This window comes from Rhea pennata, chromosome 2 (assembly GCF_028389875.1).
Source record: "Rhea pennata isolate bPtePen1 chromosome 2, bPtePen1.pri, whole genome shotgun sequence".
Taxonomy (NCBI): Eukaryota; Metazoa; Chordata; class Aves; order Rheiformes; family Rheidae; genus Rhea; species Rhea pennata.
Window position 1 is genome coordinate 39,678,734 of NC_084664.1, and position 26,797 is coordinate 39,705,530.

The 26,797-nt window shown below is 37.0% G+C and overlaps 1 protein-coding gene across 11 annotated transcripts in view; it reads right to left on the reverse strand.

Annotated features, from left to right (window-relative positions):
• TBC1D5 (TBC1 domain family member 5) overlaps positions 1-26,797 on the reverse strand; it is a 322,054-nt gene that overhangs the window by 31,230 nt on the left and 264,027 nt on the right. For 10 of the 11 annotated variants that reach the window (XM_062569298.1, XM_062569297.1, XM_062569299.1 and 7 more), the window contains 2 exons: positions 22,156-22,415; positions 11,774-11,937 (listed from right to left, as the gene is read on the reverse strand). In XM_062569298.1, coding sequence (XP_062425282.1) covers positions 11,774-11,937; positions 22,156-22,415 — 424 coding nt within the window. Of the gene's footprint in view, positions 1-11,773; positions 11,938-17,870; positions 17,937-22,155; positions 22,416-26,797 lie in introns of all 11 variants that reach the window. The other variant, XM_062569306.1, reaches the window with a different exon arrangement.

A 26,797-nucleotide genomic window follows, 5' to 3' on the forward strand; every position in this document is an offset into this window, starting at 1 on the left:
TGTACTCAAACTCTACTAAAACTTTCCACTGAAGTATTAAAATACCTATTCTGCAGATTATGAGCTGTAATGCTTTGTAAAGATAAGGCTAGAAATCAGAAAGTTTCTCAGAAAAAAGGATGACATTTCTGAGTATTCTAAAGTCAAAATCTTTAGCAATAATAAATGACTGGTTTATAGCTAGCATTGTGCAGATGCCATTGACTCTTGTCCAGACAGTATTCACTACTCTTTTTCACAAGTGCCAACTTTTGTGTTCCAGTGTGCTGAGACAGTGAGTTCCCTGGATACCATTCTTATTTTATCTTTACAGTAGCATTACTGATTTGGTCCCTCTTTGGATGAGCACAGATTATAGATACTTTGGGCAAGATAAATATAAGTAAGTGAAAAGAAAGACATTATGGTCTATGATTCCCTGAGAAACAGAACTTCCTGCTAATCTGACAGATGCAGTACCAGAAACAGGAGAACAGTGATTCAAACTCATTCAGCCATAACTCTTAAAGGCTAACCACTTGACCACAAAATAAAAATCAATCACCTAAATAACTAATCAAAATGAAAAGTCATTGTAATGACTTACTGAACAGCATGTACTATAAAACATAAAAGCTCAACATTTTCTAATACCGGGAGCGGTGCTGAGAAAGAAAAACAAATCAAGCAGCAAATCAAATAAAGGATTCACTGCATCTGACATGGAAGACCAAGATGTGAAAATTTAATAATATAATTTTGCAGTAAAACAGCTTATCAATACTCTCTGAAAATTTAGACCCAGAGTCCAAAAGACTTTTCGCCATCTTCAACATTTCACATGATTTAGAACCTTACGAATGATCAGTAACATCTTGAATTGAATATAAGAAAGAAAAAAATAGAAGATTTGTAATGTCACATTTCACTAACTATATAAAGTAGCCTAGTATTTATGTCTCCACTCAAAGCAAGAATGAGTTTGACAATATACATGTCTCAAACTATTTTCCTTGTTTTGGCAAGAGTAAATCTATGCAAAACTTGGCTTATATATACGTTTCTCATATCCCCCTTTCTTTTTATTTGTATCCAGAACTCAGCTTACATTTTTAGCTCTTTTTTCTTTTGCCATGAAAACTAATTCATTTTTGATTAATGATCTTTTTTCTTTTCTTTTCTTTTTTTTTTAATCTATGCAGTTCCGGTTCTATTTGCCCAAAACTCTTTCTTCTCTTTTATTACCTTTCTTTTCATCTTTCTTCTCACTCAGACAAAGACAGCTCTGGAAATGAAAGTTTTTATGTCCTCTCTTCTCTCGCAAACTAAGCAGACTCATAATGAGATCCATGATGCCTCTGCTCTATCCTGTTTTTCATCAAATTTTATAGTTTCAGAAAAACAGCTGTGACCAACTGAAAGTGGTCAGCATCAGAACAGATTACAGAAAGTTTTACAGTTCTGACATTGCCATCCTGTCCTTTCACAGCTTATCATTTTACAAGCTGCTATATGATTTTAGGTTTTAAGGTCACTGGAGTTAAGCATTCTGTACAAGCCCAGGTGTGAAGAAAAATAGTTTTGTCAGAAGCCATTCTTTGTCAGCTTTGCTTTTATTAGTTTAAACAAGCTTTCTCCCAAATACATGACATGTTACAAGGCCTGGAAAGCTACGAATATGAATGCATAAAATTAGGGCTATAACTTCTCTCTTTCACACTAACATTTAGTTTTCACTCTTACTGTTTTGAGATGAAAGCAAGACTGTATTTTTCCCTGTCATGTAAAAACTCAAGGAAATGTAAACTCTCTGGTGTCTACGGCTTACAATGATACCTGTCCAAATATTTAATTCGTGAACACTTAGAAGGGTCAAATCCATTCATGTTACACCTGAATAAACCTGGATTTTCAATTAACTTGGCAGCACTACCAAGTGTTAAGTGCAACAGAAAAGAAACTATCGTCAAAGAGAAGTTACATAAAATTTAAGGTGATTAAGCAATAATGCTGCAATTAAAAACATAATAAAGAAAGTGACTGAACTGTGTCAGAGCAAAGGCCTGGTCTTTCTGGTGTCTTGTCAGATGGGGGCCAACGATGGGTAGGCTAAAGCGTAAGGAAACAAGTCTGTAATGACACAAGCACGTAATGGTACTCTCCAAAACACTCTCCCAGCCCCACGGATTTGTAGATCAGAGATTTCTTGAGCGAGAGGTGCTTTCCTTGTAGTTAGCAGCCCTTGGACTTCTCCTACATTAATTTGCCCAGTCACATTTTCAACTCTTTCAGTATTCATAGTAAGAGCACTAAGAAGCATCTCCTACGCTCTTGGCAAACTAGCAGGGCAAATTGGAAAATAATTCTGATGAGATATTGAAACATTTGGAGGAAAAGAATGGGAAAAAAGAAATCAACAGAAGGAAATCCTGAAGCTTGAGATTTACTGAGGGTCCTATCAGTATTTAAGTGCTTAGTCATAAAATATACGCAGGGTACACATTTAGGATATTGTTTGTTTTTTACATGTCAAATAAGATTCACATACATAGCATAAAAGCGAATATATTGCTTCCTCGCTTAATTCTATGCAAATTTCTCTGGAGTACAAAATCGCAGTTATCGTTTTCACTTTGTGAGAATTTATTTCAGTTCCATTTCTGAATCTAGCAATTAAATGCAATTAAATACAGAATTTAATCTCTAAATCTTGAACCCTGGCAGTTGTTGGTTGACACCCACAGAATTTCTTTATGATCACATGACAGCTCCCATTTAAACCAGAAACCACTGTTTGGAACACTGAATTACATTCAGTGGAATTTAAAATTGAAAATGGTAAAATCCTATTTCTTATTTAATTCTGTCACTCACTGGCCCTCATCAGTACCAAGACTTCACTCTGCTCAGTGCCATACAAACAAAAACAAAGCAAAAAAATTCTTTACCCTAAAGGACTTAACGGTGTAAGCCAAGAGACAACAGATGGCTACAAACACACATATGGGGAGGACATGGAAACAATATGGCAATATTAGTCAGGCTTCAAGGCATGGCTTCAGCACGTTAGCAACCAAACTGCTGTCAGTGGAAAAGAGAAATTTTGAGGGGAATTCTGAAGCATCAAAAGGCATTTCTTTTGCAGACATTGAGAGTAAGATTCTTTTAAGTAGGAGGGGCTATGAAATGAGTAGATGGAATCACTGTTGCTTTTCCTTGGTGAAGTTCACCAAGTGTATCAGTCGGTGATGGAATATATAGAGCTGCTTTTACTCTGAGAACTCTGTTACCCGTGAAATTTTTGCACAGTTAGAATTTACTTCAGATATGAACACACTACCCCCGAGAGAACACGAAGGGGTTCAGATATTGCATTCAAACTTCAACTTCTACAGAAGTAGAGATTATTTACTGATTTCCTGTGCTTATAATTATTATTAGCTTATAATATTTCTGTGTCCCTGTGCTAGTTGAAATATCCCAACTATTTATACACCTCCAAACATAAAAAGTTACTCACGTTTTGTACTTTTTTCATCCTCATAGCAGCTAGTTTTATATTCTTTTGAGTATATTTTCAATAACATTCAACGCTTTAAGCACAGTATTTTCAGGCAAATCTTATGAATATAAATTTAATTCCTATAGACTGCATGCACAGTGATGTTTTTATTTTACACCATTTTACTCTTTCCACTCTGCTTGTACTATTCCAGGGTGGTATGATGAAGGTTAAATAGGAACATATGTCTTTTCTCTCTTCTTATGTTTTTAAAAGTCTCTCTTAGTTTCACGTGTATTACCAGCAAGCATAGATGCTTGGAGTAGCAAACAGGATTATATATTTGCTTATAGCTGCATACTTATTTTAATAGTTTGCTAGATCAGAACATTTAAAGCACAATAAAATCCTCTGTCATGTTAATAAAGGGAACAGTAGAATAGATATCCACATTAAAGGATGATGAGCAGACTGAAAAACCTATGAAAGCATACTCTCCCCACCATACTTTTTAGCTCTTTTCTCCCTGTCTTGCCCACTACTTTGATACACTGCTTTCCAAGATGGAAACTGTGCTCTTTGATAGTACTGTATGTTTCAAAATCAATCCAAGTATGCAGAAGGAAGCACAAATGAACTAGTTAAAAAGTAATCATAGAAGTGTAAGATCAAAACTCTGTGCTGTCAAAATTGAAACATTTCAGGGCACAATAAATTCTTGTCTGCTCAAAGAAATAAATTCAGGAGAATAACTATTTAGCTGGAAACCTGCGAAAGAACTGCAACTGCATTGTCTTTAGGGAATAAATAATGAACTGAAGATGTGTCAGCAACAGCCCTCTCAATGGACAGGGGAATGGGACTGAGGAAAATGAAAAAAAAAATGAAGCACGTAAGAAAGGTCAACAAAACATTCAGTGTAACTCCTAAGAGCTAACTTAAATCAGGTTATGGACCAACACTGCAAGAAATATTCTATTGGTTCAGAATGTTTTGATGAAAAGTAAGAATCAAAAACAAGAAAACTAAGATGAGACCAAGAAAAATTTGCCAATAAATTAAAGTTTTGGAATGCATTCATCTGCAAAGGCACATTTTCTTGAGCATTAGTGCACTCCTGACTTCCTTTGTGTGCTTTCAGTAACAACAGGGAAAGACATGGCATCGCCTAACGTTCTTCTAAGCTATGTACGCATAAATAGAACCAACAGTTTGTTAGTAAGTGACTAAATACAAAATTCAGCCTTCCTGGGCAATCTACTTAAAAAAACACATGCAAACACTCCCCCCCGCCCCCGCACCACAACGCGCTGCTGTTCTTCTGATAGACAATGACCCAAGAACTGTTCCTTCCAATACTCAACTTTCTAACACTCAATCATTAGCATAGTTTAAGGAGAGCCTCACTTTTTAAATGCAAGAAAAAACATGTTTTTCTTACTCTCTTTAAATGTGAACATGGGTGAAATATTTTGCCGGTGTATTTTTTTTAAATGTATTAACTATCTGTGGCTTTTCTGAAATAAGATATATAATGCTTAGTGGCCACATATTTCTCCTGTTCTTCCAAACAAGAGTAAGTCTCTGCCTCTTCCTTGCCCTCTAGTTCTGTGAGGTGGGTATGAACAAGTGGATCCTTTCAGAGCACTTGAACTGGGAGCACACTATTCAGTAGCTCATATTGGGAAAACAAGGTAAAAATTTTTATTTATAAAATCTTAGGATTATAGACTTGCAGGCAAAACACTTCATTTCATTATGTTCATTTGTAAGTATTTAGTTATATGATTTAGAGTCTCCTAAAACAATTACATCTAAATGTATTTAGATACAGTGACATTTGGAAATAAGTGAAAGATGGAGCCTTGGAGGAGCTTCCTATCCCTCTGACAGATCTATTGCATTTGGAAATGGCAGAAAAAATAGCTGGAACATTTCAAAGCCTATTTGCCAGGCTCATGCTGTTGCAGGCAGCTTAGTTTGCTGCATTTCACCTTGCTGGGAGACAGTAAGTGGCAAAGGACCATCGGCCTGGACATTTTCCAAACCAGCTCCCACTGTGGAACAACGTGCTACTGAAAGAGCTTCAAGGCAGGCCAGCCTCGCTGCTGCAACCAGGATGCTCGAGCACAAACACAGCTCAGGCTCAGCTAGCCTGGGCATACTGTGCTCTTCCAAATACCAACTCCTGTCCTCTGACACCCTCTCTTTACCAAGAAGACGGAGAAAGACGAACATACAAAATGTCTAGAGGCAAAGAAAGTAGAGACAGAAAGAAAGCTGCTTCTCAAGCAGACACAAGACGTGCAGGAGCTAATGTTGCTTGCGGCTACCTGTGCAACTCCACCTGCTAGCACTGCACCATGGCACGACGGAGAGACAGTTTATGAACAAAACCATGAAAAGCCAGGAGACCTTAATGCCTCGAATGCAACAAAATCACATGTAATTGATTGTGGATAGGTAGTCACTGACCAACAGAGAAAATCTGTGCTATTTCACTTGTAAATCAGAGAACAGAAAAAGCTGAGGAAATGGAAATGATCCCTTTTAAGAAAAATCCTCATAAAAGTTATCTATCACTACTGCTGCTGACATTGCCTCTTAATTATTTTGTAGTATTTCTGCATAAATAATACAGCTGAGATATTATGTCAGATAGTATGATCAGAAGTATTTTGGAAATAGCTATAAACAAACATACAAGCAACTGAGATTTGCATTTCCTCCATTATATTTCAGTATCACGTTTGAATGGCTTTCTGCCCATCCACTACACACATTTTTGGCCTCTAAGATTGGATAGGCCTGCTGTGGTAAGTGCAAAACAAATGTGACAGGATGAGAAAAAACACACACTTTTAGAGCGCTCTGAAACAATATAATAAGTATTCTTGAAAGCATATAGTCTGCAACAAATAAAGTGCATGTTCCATGCTTCAATACTATGCTACAAAAATATTTGGTTGAATGTTACCGAAATGGTTAAGTGGGATGCACTGAGGTAATTATTCTTAATTCTGGTGTCTGAATACGTGTTTTAATACACACAGTTTAACATACACACAGCCCTTATGAATAACTCTCAAAGTGCTCAGTTAAACTAATATTCACTTAAATCCCCCAAATACAAAAGCCCTTTCCATCTTAAGAAAAAAAAGTCTGATTTAGAAAGATGTCTCTCACCCATGTCTGTGTTTTTGCTGAGAATTCAGTGCAGAGCTCTGAGATCTTCACAGAATTGGAAAGTAATTTTTGGTGTTATCTTGAAGAGTAGGATGAAGGGACAAAATGGCAGGGATGTGTAAGTCTAAATAAAACAGTGATTTATGGCTTACTTCAAAGCCATAAAAGTATACATGAAAACCCAAAAGGTGGTAGTCATCTCATCTAAATTTCCTCTTAGAAGTTGTCTAGATTGCCAATGGAAAGGAGAAGAGCTCAAGTCACCAGTTTAGATGTTCAAATATTTTATTTCCCTTTGCCACTGGGGTGCCAAAACACTAACTCAGTGATTAATCTGCAGGAAGAGCATACACAGAGCAAATTCCTACACCTGCACGGCTCACGGCGACATGACTGCGTTGGAGTTAACGATCATACTACTTTTTGGCTCCTAAGTCACTCTGATCCTTTTCAAAACATTGCTGATAGTCTCAGTTATTAGTGATTTTGATATTTTTTATGTTTTCCTTAATAGTCCAATAATTTAAAATGTTCTTACTGCTGTCTTCCAAATTATATAGTCCTAAATTGCTTCTACGCAGAAGTTACGGGTATGTAAAATTCAGCTGCTTTTATCTGGGTCTCTTTTAGCCAGAGAAAGACAACAGTTTACACTGACATTTCAAAAATCTTCCAAATGGCCCCAGAGATCTGTTCTGTATACATGCTTATTGCTCACAATATGACAGACAGAGCACTGCAGAGCCACTTGGATTTTTATTCATCTTCTTTTCTAAGCAATTAACTTCCTGTTTTTATCACAGTACAGTTTTTTTTTCCTTGAAATGAATTACTCCAAAAAAGATAAGGCGCATTAGACTTCAAGGCTGCCACTCATGCATACAGCTGTCTTAAGTATTTCTAATAAAAAACTTTAAAAAGAAGCTTATTTTTCCTTGTACTGTTTACAGCTCTTCTATTTGAGTAATAGCATTTTGTGGGTGTCTGAGGAAGGAAACTGAGAAGAGCATCACACTTCCAAAATATCTCAGCGGTATTTCTACGAACTCTGTTCACGTGACCTGGCAGCACCTCCAATTTAATATTCTTTTCGTCTACCTCTAAAATTAAGGCCAGTGCTGAAATACTAAATAAATGACTTTTTTCAGGTGTCTGAATTGACTTTGGCCTATCACTTTGGAATAACAAAGACAAACGTCCCATAATATTAACTGCAGTAAAACATTAAGGCACTGAAGTTCATTAAACTTAATGTATTTAGAACAACCATCATGTCTTTAACTTTAGGCCAGGAAATCCAACATCCTGCTCTGGCAGTTTTTCATCAGTGCATTTTTATTTCCTAAGAAATGTGCACCATGAATAAATATGGACTGACATAGATATGCTGTTTAAAATCTTTTAAAGAGGTTTTAAAAAGAATATATAGTTCAGGAAAAAGATATACCGGAATAAAAATGCCTCCAACATGTTTAACAGGCACAAAAGGCATGATCATCTTCAAAAAAAATGCTTGCACGCATGATTATTTTCTGTGGTCTCTAGTATTTGTATCACCCCTTTGATTTTTCATGTTACTGTTGTTTCAGCAAAACTGTCAAGCTTGTATGCTTAAAATTAGGCTCCTAAATCAGTAGAGCAGATGCCTATTCAGTTAAAAATAATGGCATATATTAATCTTCTAATTTGTAGAGTTACTCATGGCTAACTTCAAATCAGTCAAACTAGCTATGCAAATCATGGACAGTAACAGTTGTTTCTACCTGCTTGTGGGGACAACAGCATATGTTGTTAAATTTGATTTAATTAACAGTTCTATATAATCAAAATCATCATGATGCATGACATTTTTGTTCTTGAATTTTTTGCTAAGAAATGATGATTCTGTTTGCTCAAAATGTCTTATAAATGTGTCCATGTTTACCAATTGTTCCAGTAAAGAAAACAAATTTCTCCAGAGTTTCTCTAAAAATGTTTTATTTTTGGGAACTTTAATTTATTTTCAAAATTATTGTTTAATTTTTCGTAACTTGAAACCTTTTATTTAGAATTTTACCTTAATAAAATATACAGTTTCTCCAAATCAAAACACTCTATTCAGACAAAACCCTCTTTCTCTTGCTTTTATTTCATGAAAGTTTTAAAAATGTTTATGTTAGTTGACCCAGCTGGGCCAGAGTTCCCTCTCCAGTGTATCTCTATGACCAAGAGCCATTTATAGAATTTTCTGCCAGAAACTGAGACTAGCCAACTATATTTGCCAAAATCAAGGTCTAATAAGCTTTGCTATTTGGCAAAAACAGGAACGGATTGTCCTTAATGCTTGCTGGAGAAGTAAATTAAATGGAATGAGAAATAAAAGGGACTACAAATGTACCCCATTGCCCAGCTCGGCTAAAAGGAGGGGGTAGTAGGCAAGCAATGTCAGGAAAATTTCTCGGACTTTATGCCAGCACTGTGGATCCTGCCAGAAGACAAAAGTCCTGCTAAGACGATAATGGTCTATCCTGTTCCTGTTCAGGTTTATGGAAAAATGGCTCCAGAAATTGCATGTTATGGCTGTCGGAAAGCAGCATCATACATAAAAAGGCAGGGAACCATTTCATTGCTGAGTGGAAAATAGCCACAAACACATCTAGGGGGTCTCACCTTAACAGACACCTTATGGCCACTCGATAGCAACGTGACAAACATCCGACTGCCATGAATTACCAACACATGATCAAATACTGTGTGTTTAGCCCTGAGGCTGTAGATTCACTGCCTTGACTAAATAATGTTGTTTCTGACAACAGTAACAGGAGAAAAATCCATGCCATTGGTCTTTGGATTTGAGAGGAAAGAAAATTTTAGAAAACTAAACCTAACACAAATTTTTCTACCTTAAGAAGTTCTCAATATGAGAAATGGAGGCATCCTATTCTTGGAGGCAATGAAACAAGTATCAATTTTGACTATAACTCTTCTACAAGAAATCCAGTATGTTGGATAGGCTTTAGGAGAACAAATTTAGACATGCCACATTCCAGTTTGTCCTGTGATGATGACATTCCTGTTCATCCTGTGATAACAACAATAAATGACTCCCGGTCTGCAATAATCACTTTTTTTTTAAAATCTCAAGTCAGTATCAAGTGCTATTTTTATGTATGTATTCCATTCCCACTGTCCTTGGTAAAGGCATTAATTAGGAGTAAAAAGATAAAGGGAAAATGGAATCGCTTTCTTTCCCTACACCAAGAATGGTCGATTTAAAACCGACCTTTTTATAAACTGAATGATGCATTGCCATATTCCTGCCAAGGTGATTTCACCACTATTTATTAACATAACCTCTATAAACACTAGACAAAAATGTAAAAATTTAAATCAGTTCTGTTTTATACAACAAACAAAGATGTCAATCCATCATGTTTTAAAGTCTTTTGCTAGCTTTTGTCTCCAGACAAATAGGACTGGAGAAAATCAGATGCAACTCTTTTGGGACCATAGGATTAAGTCTTTGAGGTTTTTTCTTTACATGGAAAACTAGGTATCATGAAATATAGGGAAAAATAAAAAACTATCATCATTTTCAGCAATCAAGAAGAGATTTAAATAAACTTTTTCCTCTTGGCAGTTGACCTGCTACAAATTCCTTTCTCTTATATAACAAGGCAGTCAAAAATTTAACATAAGGAAATCAATTTTGGTAGCCTAAAATATTTTCTGCCTGTTAAATTGTCATAAGCTATGTTGTCATAAGCTATATTATAAAGTATATTACATGGTTCAAAGAATGCTTTTGAAAATTTATGCTGTGCATGTTTAGAGATCCACTGAATATTATCATAAAGACTATAGTCTGTTCCAAAGAATACTTTTCCAAAATCTTTAGAAAAAATAATATTTCACAAATTTTGGAAATGAATTAACTGAATGGATTTTAAGGGACTCTAACTGGTATGAGTGGTAGCATGAAAAATTCTACATCTATTATTAGAAAACAAAGAAGAAAGTGCAAGAAAAAGAAAGTTTTGGTCATGCTGGTTTGTAAATGAAAACTGGATCTAGATCTTGTTAAACTATGTTAAAAAAATAGCATTGGTATTTTTATTTTTCTTTAATAAGCAGAGAGATATTAAGTTGTTCTTTTAGCTTTAAATTCAGTTCAAAACTTCAGAGATGCCCACAAACCAAAACTAAAGCTTCCTGATTAACTTCAAAACACAGCTTTTTTCCTAAGATAATGTTAAAACACACGGAAAAAGAATTAAACTCTCTCTTTTACTGAACAAAATCTGAACAAAATTGTGCAAAGTTGTGAATTTCCTTAAGACAGAACATTTTAAATCTCAAACTGAAAATATGATGTATTAATCTGAAGATTCTTCTGCTTAAAGACTAAAGTGCTAAGAAATTCAGATTAAATTTTTACACTATTTTAGCTCTGTATTTTTAAGATCTTGAACACCTGAAGAATGATGTAATCAGAAATATTTCTATTATTATTACAATTCCTACTTACTGAAATCCTTGGCAAGTTGTATGAATATGGATTTGTAAAAATGGAATGGAAAAAATCATGCTGCCTCCACCTTACAAAAAAGTTCAACCTTTTCTGTTTATTACATGGTTAGTTTCTGATCAGCAGAAAGTGCAAAACCTATGTATGTCTAATAAGAATCTTCCTGCATGTACATTTGCTTATGAATACAGACTGCATATGCTACACACACTGGGAAACCTCTGATGTGTTAGGGAATTTCAGGGACAACAGACAGACATGTTGGGATCCGTTGAGCATTCGCGCTCCCTACTGAACTGTTTAGTAACTTCAGGACTACACCAAAAGTCTAATGAAGCAAATAAACCTACAGGAGTTCCTTCCTCCTTTTCAGATGCATCAGACACTTTCACAGTTTCATTTTAAGTAAGATTATGGGATGGAAGACATAATGGAGAGGTTACTCAGTGGAAACAGTTGAAATAGCTTAGTTCTGCTTTTGCCATTAATTTGTGCTTAGGGAAATATTTGCAAGTGCAAGTGCTTAATGAATGAGAGAAATGGCTCTAGCAAGCAATGCAGTGTGACATTAAAATAGCTTAGAAAGTTAAAGAACTCACAGATTCTTTTCTGCTCATAGTTTTGCTTTGGGAACGGGAACGGGAGATTGTACTGAAAAAGGAATCCTTTTTTGATGCAGATAAAGGAGGAGATCCTGTAAATTCACGTCCTCCAGACAAGCTCTCTATGCTTGGAGATGAACTGATGTTTTTTGAATTTTGGCCTGTAAAATAAGCATAAAGTAACAAAAAAATTAATCAATGGGCAGTTTCTTTTTCCTGTAAATACTTCCCATCTCAGCTGACATTCAATGAGATTCACAGACAGCTCAACACAGAATGAAATTTTGAAGCATGTCAACATGCATTGTGAGACTGAAGAACTATTCTGATATACACAGAACTTTATGCAAGAGAAAAACAGAAAATCTTAATCAGTATATATATACATACTCATATACTATATATAGTATATGCATATATACTATATATATATAAAATACTATCCCTCTGTATATATTCTATATTATATCCATAGACTGAGGAGCTGCTTCTCTCTCTACCTCCTAATGAGCTAAAGGACACCTCAAAGGAAAGGAAATCCCTTTTTTCCCACAACAAACAACTTGACAAACAAACCTGAGAACAAAAACATCAGATTCCAAGTATGAGTTGGACATTTAACATCTAGATGACATCTAGACTTATAACAGGAAACAGTAAGAAAAGGTTGGGAAAGAACTTAAGTTACACTTACTTCAAATTTTAAAGCTTAACACCTAACAGAGATTTTGCTGAAGCCTAGTTAGTATTTGCTTATTGTCAGTTCATGTATCTTTTCTGAAGGACCTAGTGTTCTCCATCACCATCAAGAAGATATCTGACCGGGCAGATAGGCCTGAGATGTTACAACATGACATTATACACAGCCAATCAGTCCTTAACAAAGACCACTATTCCCAGCTGAGGCCGATAAAATGTTTTGGGATATTTAACTTAAAATATTATTTGAATAGCTCTGAAATTAAAAGTAACACGTCAGTTTTCATTAAATTTAATTAAGAAAACTTTGCATCTGGACAGATGCTAGTTTTGAGAAAACCTTTCCATTGTGTATATATGGAAGTCAATCTACCATGATATAATACAATTATATCAGAGACAGAAAAGGCTGTAGAAAACACGGGAAGAAATTCAGCTTTCGATACAAAACACAACTAGGTATGTTGAGATTGCACATTTTAAACAAAAGCAAATAACTAGCAAAACCAATTCTGCAGAAAACATCTTAATATTACTCAGTCATCTAAGATCTTCCCTAAGATCTTCCCTAAGAGGTGTGGAAGCAAGCAGGGCCCTGCTTGGCAGGGGTCACCTGAGGGTAGTGCCAAGGTTTGCACTGCACAGCCACAGCCACAGCCACACGCAACCAGCAACATTTTCTTAAAGGCAATAAATGCAGATCTATTTGAAAGGGGATCTTAGGAAGATGACTATTAAGTGAGAACGGGTCAACCTGGCAACGAACAAAACATCACATGCAACAAAATCGACTGAAAAGGTGGCCAAAAAAAGAGAAAAGGAGCCCAGAGTTTCCTGGAAATAAAAAAGATGGTATATAAACTGGTTCCCATATTCTCTTTCATTCTCTAGTGCGTTATTTTGCTCTTCTCTCCCATGATCTCCGACACTTTATATCCTTCTCATACCCTTGTGGCACTCTTCTGTGTGCCTCTTCCTTTCCTTCAGACACCTCCACATCACCTTTTCTACTTCAGTCTCACCTCTATCCCTGGAAACGTGATGGAACAGCTCATTCTGGATGTCACCTTCAAGCATACAGAGGAAAAGAAGGTGGTCAGGAGTAGTCAGCATGGATTCTCCAAGGGGAAATCCTGCTTATTAACCAATCTGATAGCCTTCTAGGATGGAATGACTGGCTGTGAAAACGAGGGGAGAGCAGTGGATGTTGTCTCCCTTGACTTCAGCATGGCTTTTGACACTATCTCCCATAACATCCTTCTAGGCAAGCTCAGGAAGTGTGGATTAGATGAGTGAGCTCTGCAGAGAAAGTCCTGGGAGTGCTAGTGGACAACTAGTCGACTATGAGCCACCAATGTGCCCTTGTGGCCAAGAAGGCTAATGGTATCCTGGGCTGCATTAGGAAGAGTGTTGCCAGCAGGTCGAGGGAGGTGATCCTGCCCCTCTGCTCAGCCCGGGTGAGGCCTCATGTGGAGTACTGTGTTCAGTTCTGGGCTCCCCCGTAAAAGAGAGACAAGGAGCTACTGGAGAGAGTCCAGCGTAGGGCTACAAAGATGTTTAGGGGACTGGAGCACCTGCCCTATGAGGAACGGCTGCGAGAGCTGGGCCTCTTCAGCCTGGGGAAGAGAAGACTGAGGGGGGATCTCATCAATGCCTACAAATACCTTAGGGGCTGAGGAGTCAAGGGCATGGGGCTGGACTCTTTTCAGCAGTGTCCAGCGACAGGATAAGAGGCAACGGGCACAAACTGAAACACAGGAAGTTCTTTCTGAATATAATGAAAAGCTTCTTCCCTGTGAGAGTGACGGAGCACTGGCACAGGCTGCCCAGAGAGGTTGCGGAGTCTCCTTCTCTGGAGATCTTCAAGGCCCGCCCAAATGCAACCCTGTCTAACGTGCTCTAGGTGACCCTGCTTGAGCAGGGGGGTTGGACTAGATGATCTCCAGAGGTCCCTTCCAACCTCAACCATTCTGTGATTCTGTGTTATTCTATGAAAAGAAAAAAGCACTGCATAGCAAACAGAAGAAATAATTCACTCACAAGGAAGTTCTAAGAGGATTTCTAGTTTTAGGATAAATTTACGTCACTCGGCAATAAACACCATTATCCTTACAGCTGCTTTCATGTAAGAAGGTGACTTTTCATGCATTTCACAGTGGCAATTTATAATGTAAGTGTGGTTTTACAGTAAGTAAAACTTATGAATACTTTTGGAACAGTACTTTAGTAAATAAGATGTTTATAAAAAAACTCACACACAGCTAAATGGAGTATCAAATATAAAAGCTAAACATAAAAAATCTATTTAATTGACAGTAAGTTACAATAAAAATATTCTATTATGTATAAATTGGACTAAATGACCTTTCTTTCCCATCTTATTAATGAGAAGATATTGCACTAGATTAAAACTAAAAACAAGAAAAGTGTTGGTAAAGTAAATGAGTAGCAATGTATGTTTTTCACACACTTCTCCACTGTATGGCCTGTGCTTAACCTGCTTCACCTCTGAATAAGCAGATTATGTAGTAAAATTTCAAAGATACTGTAAATAAGAGACACTTGAAGTATTTTTGATGAATGCATGCACATAAAACACAATAAAATACAACCCAGTGAAATAATAGAAAAATGCTTTATAAGGAAATGAATTCTTTTCTATATTCTCTCTGTTTTAAGGAAAAAAGTCTGACACATACTAAATTGAAATGACAGGCTATGCTGTTGGTAAATGTTTTGCTTATTAAACACCTAGGCTGCAAATGACAAATCACAATCTAGAAAAATGAAATATATAACTACTTGCATACTCAAACAAGAGAAGAAATGTGTATAAGGAGGATTTTGTGGACAGAACAATAGTAGTTCCAAAAGGGAATTTGCTCAAACAAAATTAAGAGCTTTGAATAATCTGCTTCTTATGGAGTATAAAATATAATGAAGATGAAAAATAAAAGCAACATGAGATGTTATGAAACTAAGAGATACACTGAAACACAAGTTATAAAAAATAGTATTGTTGTATGTTTTATAACCAAATGGCAGGTAGGAAGAAAGCTTAGGATGCCAGTCAGTAGTATCTGACTGTTTAATAGAAATAAGCAAATCTGAGAAATTTATTACCATGAAACTTAAAATTTTATGCTGATTCCAAGTCTGTGAACACCACTGTGACACTGATTATTTGGGGGGAAAGGATTAAGAAGTAAAAAAGATAGAAGGAATAGCACATCTGAAGAATTACAGAGTTTGTTGCAAGTCATAAAGCAGACTTGCCTTATAACAAGCTTTTACAGTTTCCAAAGATATCATCATTTTTACAACTGGAAATAAGAAGAAAGCTGAAAGCTATACCGATCATACATATTTTGCTTGTAACAAGAAGTTACCTCTAATTCTCTCAACACAGAAGTTTAATGGAGCTGCCACAGGGAGTGTTTGCATAACTGAAGTCACCACAAAGCTTCTGAAGTCTTTTAGATGTATTATGTGTGCACCAATTTTGGAGGCATTAACAATCCTTCTATAATTCTGGAAATAGAGTAACATCAACAGAGACATTTCAGGATTTTAGGAGGATTAGATAAAAAATGCCATTTGCATCGTCTCTGTAGCATGTCTTGCTGATTCAGCACGCTTTGTAATGATAGCATGGCATCTCCTCCTCTCTCAACTGCTCATAGCTCATTCAAGAGAGTGGCTAATTCTGGATTAGTCCTCAGGAGGGGGAAAAAAAAAAAAAAAAGTAAAAACTGAAAAGGACCCTTACCCACCACATACAACCAACACAGATAAAGTGATGCAACAAACTACATTTAACAACTAGCTGAACATCTCATTCTTCTTTAGCAAGTCAGTCAGCAACTTGGAAATATCTCTTAATCAAAACTCTCATTTTTCTCTCTCTTTTTATCAATCTCAGATAAATACATTGTACCTCATTAAAAGAAGATTAGAGTAGCATGTTCTTAATCTAATATGTGACCATGTGAACATAAACCAGAGGATCCTAAAACCTATACAAAACAGGCTAAAGGAAATGCAAGTATGAAAAACAAATAAATGCTTCTAAAGAACACAGAACAAAAAGCTAAGGACTACTTAGGTAAGTCACCAGCATGCAATACCACACAGGATGCCTTCAAAAATGCATTATGGACAGAAAAATAGTAACAGTAACAATTCCCCATAATTGGTGCACTAGAAATATACATCCTTTGGAGACAAAAAGGAGCAACATGATCTCCATGTGCTGGCTTCTGGCAGGCTCAATACTTGCCTGTTGCTAAAGCTTGCTGGGGCTCCATCTGACCCCCGGGCTACAAAGGCTGTTTTGAAACCATTTGGAAAACACACAACAGAGGTAGTAGTGGGAGAAGGAGCTGAACTGCTGGTACTGCTGGCAGGGAAGCGGTGGGGATACACAGGCTCTTGGAAACAAGGAGAGTTTAAATTTAATGTGATCTCTAATAAGGACAAACTAAAAGATGCTGACAAGAGGAGTGGAGAAGACTTAGAAAAAAGGAAACCAAGCTCTAGGTTCACATTAAGTTGCAGGGACCTCTGGAGGCCAGTGCTAAAATCTAGGTCATCTGACTCAGACAAAGACATGTGGAAAAAATGCACAAAACTGAGGCTGATCCCCAATTTGGCCCTTTTCGTGGAAAAAGAACAGCTTTCATAGCTGGAAGACAGTGAAGGACAAGACATCAAGAAGAACACAAGTCAGGCACTATCTGTAATTCAAAACCATTCAAATCTGCTGATCTGTTACTCTGGATTTGCCATAGTCAGTGTGCGGAGTGTTAAAGTTTGCAAAAAGAGTGACACAATTTTTATAAAACTTTTAAATTTCAGGCAAGTTATAGTTTCCCCCCTTTTCCTATGCTGAAATTGGAAGCAAGGCTTGCTTCGTAAGAATTCTTTTATTTATTTAAACTGACTCACTCCACAGACACACGCGCATTAGTATTTCAGACCGAGGCAGGTTAACTTCTCTTTAGTTAAGAGCGTGAAAGCAGATGCTCAGCCCAGAATACCTGCCTCAAAACCAACCGCGCGGAAGCTACGCGACCCAAAGCGACGCGGATGGTCAAACTGCCGCACACGACAAAGCGCGAGGTCGAGTACAAACTAGACGGCGAACACAGATGTTTAACGCAGACGGATGCTGGCAGGCAGGGAAGGGAACCGGGGAGACTCTGGCGCGCTCCTCAGAGCCAGGGAGGGAAGCAGTGCAGCTGCTTTTTTTGTTGTTTTCTACACAACAGTGCCGCTCGGTGGATGGACGATGGCAGTGAGCAGGAGATGGAAACCCCCCACGAGAGGAACGCGGCGGTGGTGAGCGCCCATGCCACGGGCTCCGAAATGCTCCCCGCTGCCACAGCGGCCGTACCTGGTTGGGCTGGGAGATGCTGCACAGGGCCAGGCACCTGAGCATCGCTGCCCGCAACTACATCCCCTGGTAAACAAATAAACACATTAGAAGGTTTTCCCAACAAACACGAATCAGTGAAGTAAAGACTTGTAACTTCTGCTTCTGCTGCAAGATGCTGACTCCAGCGCAGAAGGTCTTGTGAGAGAGCTGTGCAAGACTAGACAAGAACGAACGGGAAGTTTTAAGGATCAGCATGTTATATGCCACATCCAAAGAGGAAAAAAAGTAGTACTTTTTGGAGGCTGATTTACATTAAAGTCCAAGCTAAAACGAACAATCAAAAACATTTTGTTTCTGGTGCTTCCCCCTGACAGAGCCATTCTGATTTGGGAGTATCATATTCTCTTTACTCTTGGTAAAATTTCATATTTAGCTAAGAGCATGCATATTATTTTTTTTTTTTAAAAAGGAAAAAAGTATTTGTTAATCAGTATTTTATGTTACTCATTATTACTTATTGCTGCTATTAGTATGCACAACTTCTCTTTTCCTTCAGAAAAAGCTTACTTGTTTTCTAGACACACAGTTCATAAGTAATTCTCAATATGAAGTGCATTTTATTAGGGCATTTAGGTGACTGAAAATGGTATTTGTGTTACAACATATAACTCAGAAACATCTACTGATAAAAGCAAACAGTAGTCTGGAAACTCCCTAAATAGCTGACAACAGTTTCAGCAGAACTTCATTTTGAAGTTGGTCCTCTAACATGCCCTTGAGATAAAGTGGCATTCAAATTAAAGGAAAGGATCTAGAGGGAAAACTTTATCTTGTACTACTGTTTAAATAATACAGAAATGAGGTAGTCTACATCGTAAGGAAGGAGCGAAGGAGAAATCTTTTTTTTCTAGCAACACATTGCCAATTGCTAAACAAACAATATGCCACTTCTGAGCTCTCAAGAATCCTATGGGATGCAAAGGGCAACAATTTTGTTTTTTGTTTTTTTTTTTTTTCCAAGATATTCTTGTTACCAATTTTTTTGGTCTTTCAAAACTACGAGCTCAACTTACAGTCCAGTGTACTCAACAAACTCAACATTTGAATTTAACCTTCGTGTCAGTGAATTCTTTCACTGTGTAAAATCAAGGGACTATTTTAATCTGTTTTCTATTTGCAGCCTACCTTGTATAAGTAATCAGCAATGCTACCCAATCTCCTTCTGTACTGTGGACAGGTTGAGTAGGATTAAACATATATTATATTACATATTATTACGAGAAACTGATTTCCAACTAGGTGTCCAGATACTTTGTTCAACTGTGATTTGTAATGGTGAAGATTGATCTGGAATTTCAGTCTTGCAACTATATATTTTTTAAATATTAGTCTGTTGCTTTTCTGTTTACATTATCTAAAATATATATATTTTTCTAATAAGAATTCAGCAAGTACAAAAACACAGTGAGAAATAATTACTATTGATTAGATAAAACAGCCATCCCTCATTTTGAGCCCAGCAAAAACTATCCCTTGAGGTAGAAGCATCAGTGACATCTGCCGCTGCTGCTGGCTTGTGAACTGAGTGGTAACTGCGTCAAAGAAAAGCTTTGGAACTGGGGATGGGATTATTTTGCCAGTCCTGCAAGACATTTTGTTTCCAATGATTTCCTCACACTTAAGGCAAAGTAGATTAAGGCAGGCAATTTCATCTCTTTGAACTTAGCAACCCTCTGCAAGTTAAATTAAATTATCAACACTACTTGAGCATTCAAAACCTGAAAAGGCTAATATAATCTGAGAAAAATGGCTAACTTCTTGCCTCTCAGATTTATAGTACTTTGGTCTCTTACACTGTCCACCTGAGCATGCGTGAGTATTAGTTCTACTGGAAGCAGAAATGTCTATCAATTTAAATCCTAAATCCATGCTTCTGCCTATCTCAGCTAAAGAAACAATCTTCAGGAGGTTAAGCAGAACTGAAAACATAGTGATGAACAGGAATATAAAACAATTAATTCAAGCTAGTCCATAACTTCAGGACCTTAAGGTTACAAACTACACAAAGCAGCTTTTAGATACCCAAAAGCAAGAGAAAAATCCAGAGTTCCAAAAAAGCTAGTACACAAAGTGGAAAGGACTTAAGAAGTTAAGCACAAACCGAATGAGCTGCCTAAGAGATTCTCAGGATTCGGGCATGTTCTAAATGCCAGTCCCCCAGAGCGCTTCACTCCGGGCTGCAGGGAAGTGACTCTGTTCCCCAGAGAGCCACAGCTTATAGCACTTTCTTGGGGTGATGATACTCTCTTTTGTCAAAGAACTTAAAAGACTTAAAATTAAGTCTTGATAGAGATGATGTGGTTCACCAATGTATCTGCGCTGTGCTTCAAAGGGCTCTTTTTAGCTTATTTCCACCACTGTGTCATTGCAAATAAGTAATTTCTTTTTGTAAGCTGTTCCTGTATTTAAACTTCAGAGAAAAGTCACTGGATAGCTTCCAAGAGAATTTATATTTCCACTGCCATTTGGACTTCTCTTTAAAAATTGCAGCACTTGCTAATGTAGTTGCAGCCATCATTTGGAGTTATATCCAACTAAGGCTGTATGCAGATAACTGTATAGATCTGGACCAATAAGCAAAACTAATTTTCATCTCAATTGATTAAAAGGTAAACTTACACTTTGTTGCCTTTAAATTACTTCTGCAAGTGTTGCTCCACATATGGATAGATAGCACAGAGAGAGGAAGCTGCTGGTACTGAAGTGTTACAGTAGGTTTTATTCTTATTACATCCTTAATTTACGTATTTTTGATAACTTTACCAAATATCAGTATTCCTGTTGTACAGAAATACGTGCACAGCTCGTGCATGACAATGACTGCAGCATAACTACAGTTTTTATTCTGATTCATATACCGAAGGTACAGCAATAACAAAAATAAGGTGTGTTTCCATATATGCTAGCTAACATCTTGCAAAATCCAGTGTAAACAGGGTGATCCTTGACCAGCTATATCAAGATTAAATTACACCTGATCCCACCTATAGAAGTTGTTTCACATTTTACCATCTTTTCACTTGAAGGAAGGAAAAGAAACCACCACCAGAGGACTACTCCTCTATCCAGAAGGTAAAAAATCTCTGCTTTTCAGGTCACATTTGCCCAACATTGAGGGCTGGCTGGAAGCAATTTCTGAGACTGCTCTAGGATTCAAGGAGAAACTACTTATCTGGGTCTTGTAAAGCAACTGTAGTGACCATTACTGCCTGAATATCTCTGCTGGAAAAGAAACTTTGCTATAATTGTGCTTCTGATTTCTGCATACTCAGTGTCTGCTAGGCATGTAAATGCATCATGACAGGACTGAGACTGGACCATACAGGTGCTACAGGAAAGAAAAAGAACACTGACGAGCTACAGGGGTGTAAAGTATTATTTCCCTTCTTTTACACTTTCAAATCTGATTAATAGCAAAAAAGATGCAGTACAAGCAGTGGCTCAGGGGACCCAGCACCAGCCTTCAAACTGACACACTATCACTCTACATACTTCTAGCAAAGAACACATCGCCATGGGCTGTCTGAGGATGAAAAGCGGAACTACACCTTGAGCCTAGCAGAGTACAGGAAACAACTACTGAAGGTGAGCTTGTGACTTTGTTGATTGAATAAATTGGCCTCGAGAAACGTAAAGTCTTGAGAAAAAGTGGTATTCATTAAACAGAAAAAGTGCAGAGGACCATCACAAGTTACTAAAAGGCAAATATAGATTATTGTTCAAATATCTTCTCAAATAAGCCCCTAATATTCTAAAGGCAATAAGATTTTGTTTATCATAAATGACTCTGCCATTGACCTAACTTTCTTCACTTGTACTTAGCTGATATTGTTATACATGGGATTTGTGCCAATAACCTGTAAAAAAAAATACTAAATTAGTCTTATAGTTAAAAAGTATTGTATTTAAGAGACTGAAAAATTAATGTATAGAGAAATCTAATGTTTATGATAATGATGCTGTCTGCTAGTATATCTGACATAATTTCCTGTTAATATTTTCAAAGGTTCAAAAGTTTCTGCCTTTGTACATTCTTGATAGTAACAACTAATTCTGTATTACACTGCAAACATGCTGTTGTATACGCATACTCTTCACCAAAAGTTTTTTTTTTTTTTTTTTTTTTTGAGTCCACCAAATATGTATCCCTCTACAGAAAACCAGAAAAAGGACTTTCTTCAGTCCTTAAGGCATATGACAAAGCTTTCCTCTGCTGTGCAACTGCCTTTGCCTCTGCCTTTACCTTTGCCCAGCTGGACCGGCATGCTTTCGGATTTCATCATCCTCTGCTGCTGCTGTGCCTGGTGGTAGTGGTGGTACTGGGGGGCTTCCACCGTGCCTCTGACAGGCATCACCGTGGGCGCGAAGCTGCCGCTGCTTCCACTGCCGGCAGGGCCCACGGCGCTCCCTGAGGCCATAGCTGGAGCAATAAGCTTTCGGCCAAAGTTGAGCAAGCTATTGGAGACTTTATTGATGTTCAGTGGGGCTGCCTTAGCACTGGCGCTGAAGAAAGAAAACAAAAGAGAGAGAGAGAAATCATCGCATCCTTGACAACAGCACTACATGCACTGCTTTCCAAAAACCGGGGAAAATATCGAAGATAAGCATTATAAAGTAGTAAATGAATACCTGGGGCCCTTTCTTCCCGAAAAATGCAGACTAAACCCAAACAAAGCAATTTTGTAGCAATTTTCTTGATTTGCCTTTTTAAATGACAAAAAACCAAAGATGTGATAAAAAAAATCCAAGCCTTAAACAGCCAAAAACATTAGGAAGCTTTGACTTCTAGTACTTAGTAAAAAAACTGCTTTATTATTTACCTCTGTTAAATTCCCTTAAACTAAGCACAAACATAATTCAAACCCAAACAATTCTTTCATTTCATTCATATTTTGAGGGTGGTAAAACTGGGTGTCCTTTGATCTTACTTCACCTTCGCCCACCCTGGCCATTGCAGGCTAAGCACTTATAACAGGGAATCCTGGCTTCAGAAGTGATTTTGGCTGAAGAACTGCTTCAGGACAAAACCCACGCACTGGATCATGATCCTTATCACAATTTCTCTTTATTTTTAACTCCAGTGGCTATTTAATTCACTTCAGTTATATGCAACATTAAGAATGAAGAAATTGCCGAACCATTTAATCTGTTTAAAATAAAGAGGCAAAGCAGCTTCTAGCTCCCAGTAGAAGTGTTCACGTAACACAGAGATCAGCAAAGTCATTTCTATTTGTTCGTGTGATATATTCCTGTTCTATACAGTTAAAAATTGAAATATCTTTCACAGAAGCTTATCACAGTCACAAGACACCATTCCACACCTGAGGTTTTATTTTAATGATTTATACTTCAGTAATATACATAGCTTTGTTTAAAAAAATTGAAGAAATATATTTAACGAAAAACTAGACAATCATTGTACTGGGGAAAAAAAGTTTTCTTTGTTTTGTGGAAGGTTATTCAAATATAAATTACAAATGATTTAGTGCGGATGATGTGCCACTTTTGCATGCACCTGAAGAAATAATTTTGGTTCTGCTTTTCATATAATTTTCCTATTTATCTCCAGAACATTTTTTTTTGAATATACAGTATAAACAAACAAGAGAGATGTATTCAGAAAATAACAGCTAAGTTGTTTAGACCTAAAATAGGTAATGTTAAAGTAAGAGAAGCACAAGAAAGTACGTGAGCCTGCACACTCATGAGATACAGCCCCAAGCCATTTGGGGCCCTTCTTCTCCATACTGGTGATGAAGAAAAAGAGCATCTTGTGTTTTTCAGAAGAAATAGCAGTGCAGAGACTGAGACGCAAAGGGCATTAAAGTTTGTCTCCCACTAGTCTTCCGCCTTCCCATTGCTGCTTCCCAGCTTATGGGAGCTGGAAAAGAATTGCTACTGAATACTGATTGTAGAACGTTTTCCCGTCTCCTCATTTTATTGTCTGTTGCTGATACAAAATGTCTTTCTGTAGTCACCCCAGAGTGACTGGCCAAGTAGCTATAGAAGGAATATCTTCAGAACTATAAAACACACTTGCAGGAGACCCAGGTGACCTCAAAAGCAAATTCAATAGTCCTAACAATTTCATAGAAGAAGACATGCTACAATGTTAATTATTACAAATTTTTTCTCTGCTAATACCTACAAAACTCAGTGATTAATCAGCTCCCCAAGGTACTGCAGAGACACTTAAGGAATAGAAGGGAATTTTTTCTATTCCATTACATATATGTGGCATTAGAAGAATCAGCACAGGACCTTTTGTTTAATGTCTTCTCCACCACAGACAAAAAAACAGTTTATAGCTTTGAAGGTGAAAGAGGAAATGTCAAATGCTGCCTAAGCACATTATCAAAAGTTTGTAACTGAAACTATTAGCATCAATGCTTTCAGGGAGCACACCAGTAAATAACTGTGATGAGATCCAAAATCTGAATTTGAGTATACTAGAACTGGCAATTTTCCCCCTCTCAATCCTCTGAAACTAATCAGCTAGGATGAGGTGTTAAACTCACCTCAAACATCACCTGAAACATCACTGTCAGAAGGAAGATTAACGGCTTACACATTGTGCCCTGGGTTTGTGTTGCCTCCAAGGCTGGAGTCTTTGACAATCAGTAAAAAGAAGCTTGACTGTGCACAAAACATGTTATTTACTGAAAGAAAATCCTTTTCTCTGACAGACTATCCAGGCAACAAAGCCAACAGATGCTTTGAGTCAACAGCATCACTAGAAACACAATGGCCTGCAGATGCCTCAGACAAAGTTATAGGGAAGGGTACCTTTCATGAAGGAATGCACAGAATAGATTAAAACAATGAGTTCAAGGAAGCCCACCAGGTATTTTATTTCATTATATGTTTGCTTAATAAAAGTATCAATTTGCCTTCTAAAATTGTTTTATTTGTTGCTTTGACATATGCATAGACCCAGAAGATGTTAATTTATTTGCATTTTCGGATAGTTGAAAAGAGACTTTCTGAGATACTTTACTTTACAGAACAGTAAACGTCAAAAAAAACTTTCCTAGGCTACATGTCCAAAATATGGATTTAAAAAAGGCTTTCAAGAATAATATGCAATACTGTTTTAAAATTATTTGAAAACTAGAAAGGATAGTTATTCCAGCTTCGAAAACTTATATGTGATTTGGCTCTACTATTATCTGACACTGCTAACAATCAGTTCAAAACATACAAACATACCTAAAAAATAAATAATACAGCTATCTAAATTTCTCGTCAAGCGAAGATGGCCTTTAAAAAAAGTGTCCTTAAGTAGAATTTAGTCTGTGATTTATCCCAAATCACAGCTTCAACAAATGAACAAGGTGCTTGACCTCTGGAAAAAGTATGTTAAAAAGTGTGTTAAAACTAAACTGAAGTTCAGGAAAATAAGAACAACATATCTATTTCTTACCATTTAAATGTCTGATATATTAATGCAAAGGATGATTAGAGCCATTAAACATGGATCAATGTCTACATTTCAGCCATCTAAACGTACCAAACATGCACAACAATTACAAGAAAAATGCTGATATATTATGTTGTAGAGTTACCAGTAGACGCATTTAAAAGTAAGGCATCCATTTAAAAACATGAGTATCAAGGAGATGTGAATTCCATCTATGAAGTAAACAATTTTGTTTCATCACAATAGGCATCATCGACCTTGACTACGAATAGTGTATTTTTAAACTTGCTGAAAGATGATTCAATCTCTGCAGTTTTCTGCTAAGATGAAAATGTTTTGTTTTAACCAAGCCTTATTTAAAGGCATTTTGTCTTCGGCAAGTAGTCATTTATGAATATGACAGATTAAAAAATGTTATGTAAGTGATAAAATAAGTAGAATATATTGAAATTTGCGAAGATATTCTAAATGCCTTATCAGGTCTGTGAAATTAAAGATGAAAAATACTTAGCAGGTTATCTAATCCATCTCTCTGCTCACTGCAGAAGCATTTCCTAATACTTTATTTTCCAGTTCTCTGCTTCAGACAGCCTTAAACAGATTTACAACATTCGACCTACTCTAAATGTCCCTGCATTAAGATGAATTTTCCCAGTTATTCCTCAGTCTAAATAACTTCCTCCTTTCTCTGGTGGTTATCTGTGCAATGAACTTACCTTTTTATCCAGATTTGGTGGCCAATTGTTCCCTTAGAATTTAAGTTTCCAACATGCATCATTCTCATTTGGGCTTCATATGTTTTATTTTTTTGCTTTTAAAATCCTTGCACTGTTTCTTTTAGCATTTCCAAATAAATCATTCATTTTTAAATAGCTTTGAGATCAGTTTTTCTTATGATTTTAAATAACAATATTAAATGAATGCAATAGAATACAGTACTTTTTGTCACAACTGTCCAAACTTTAAAGCATGATTTTCCTAAAAAAAAGAAAAAAGCCTCTGCAGTCACTCTATTTAACATTAAGTTCTGCCCCTTATTCCATTTTAAAGGCTTTTTAATAGACTCAATTCAGTTTTCACTAATTTTAAACATAACTGATCTGAACTGCACTTGACAGAGGTGCAGGGATGTTAAAGTCAGTGAGTTCCTGCAAGCCAGCGTGTGCACAAGGCAGGGCTGGGGGCTGCAAGCAGTGCTTGGCAGCGCTTCGACTGGGACTGCGACTGCACCAGCAGCAGCAAGGAGCCGCGCTGCCTCGTCCCACAGCCAGCGGCAATCGGCCCCCACGTCGCGGCCACCCAGGCAGCGCCCAGGCACCTCTACGCCAGCTACCAACAGCTTAAATTAACTTGACAGGGAATTTAAGCAGTATTGATACAAGCCACTTCTAAAAGAAGGGAAGAACGCTGCAAAAAGTTTTAGTAAAAATCAGTGCAAACTGGATTTATATTATTTAACTTGCAC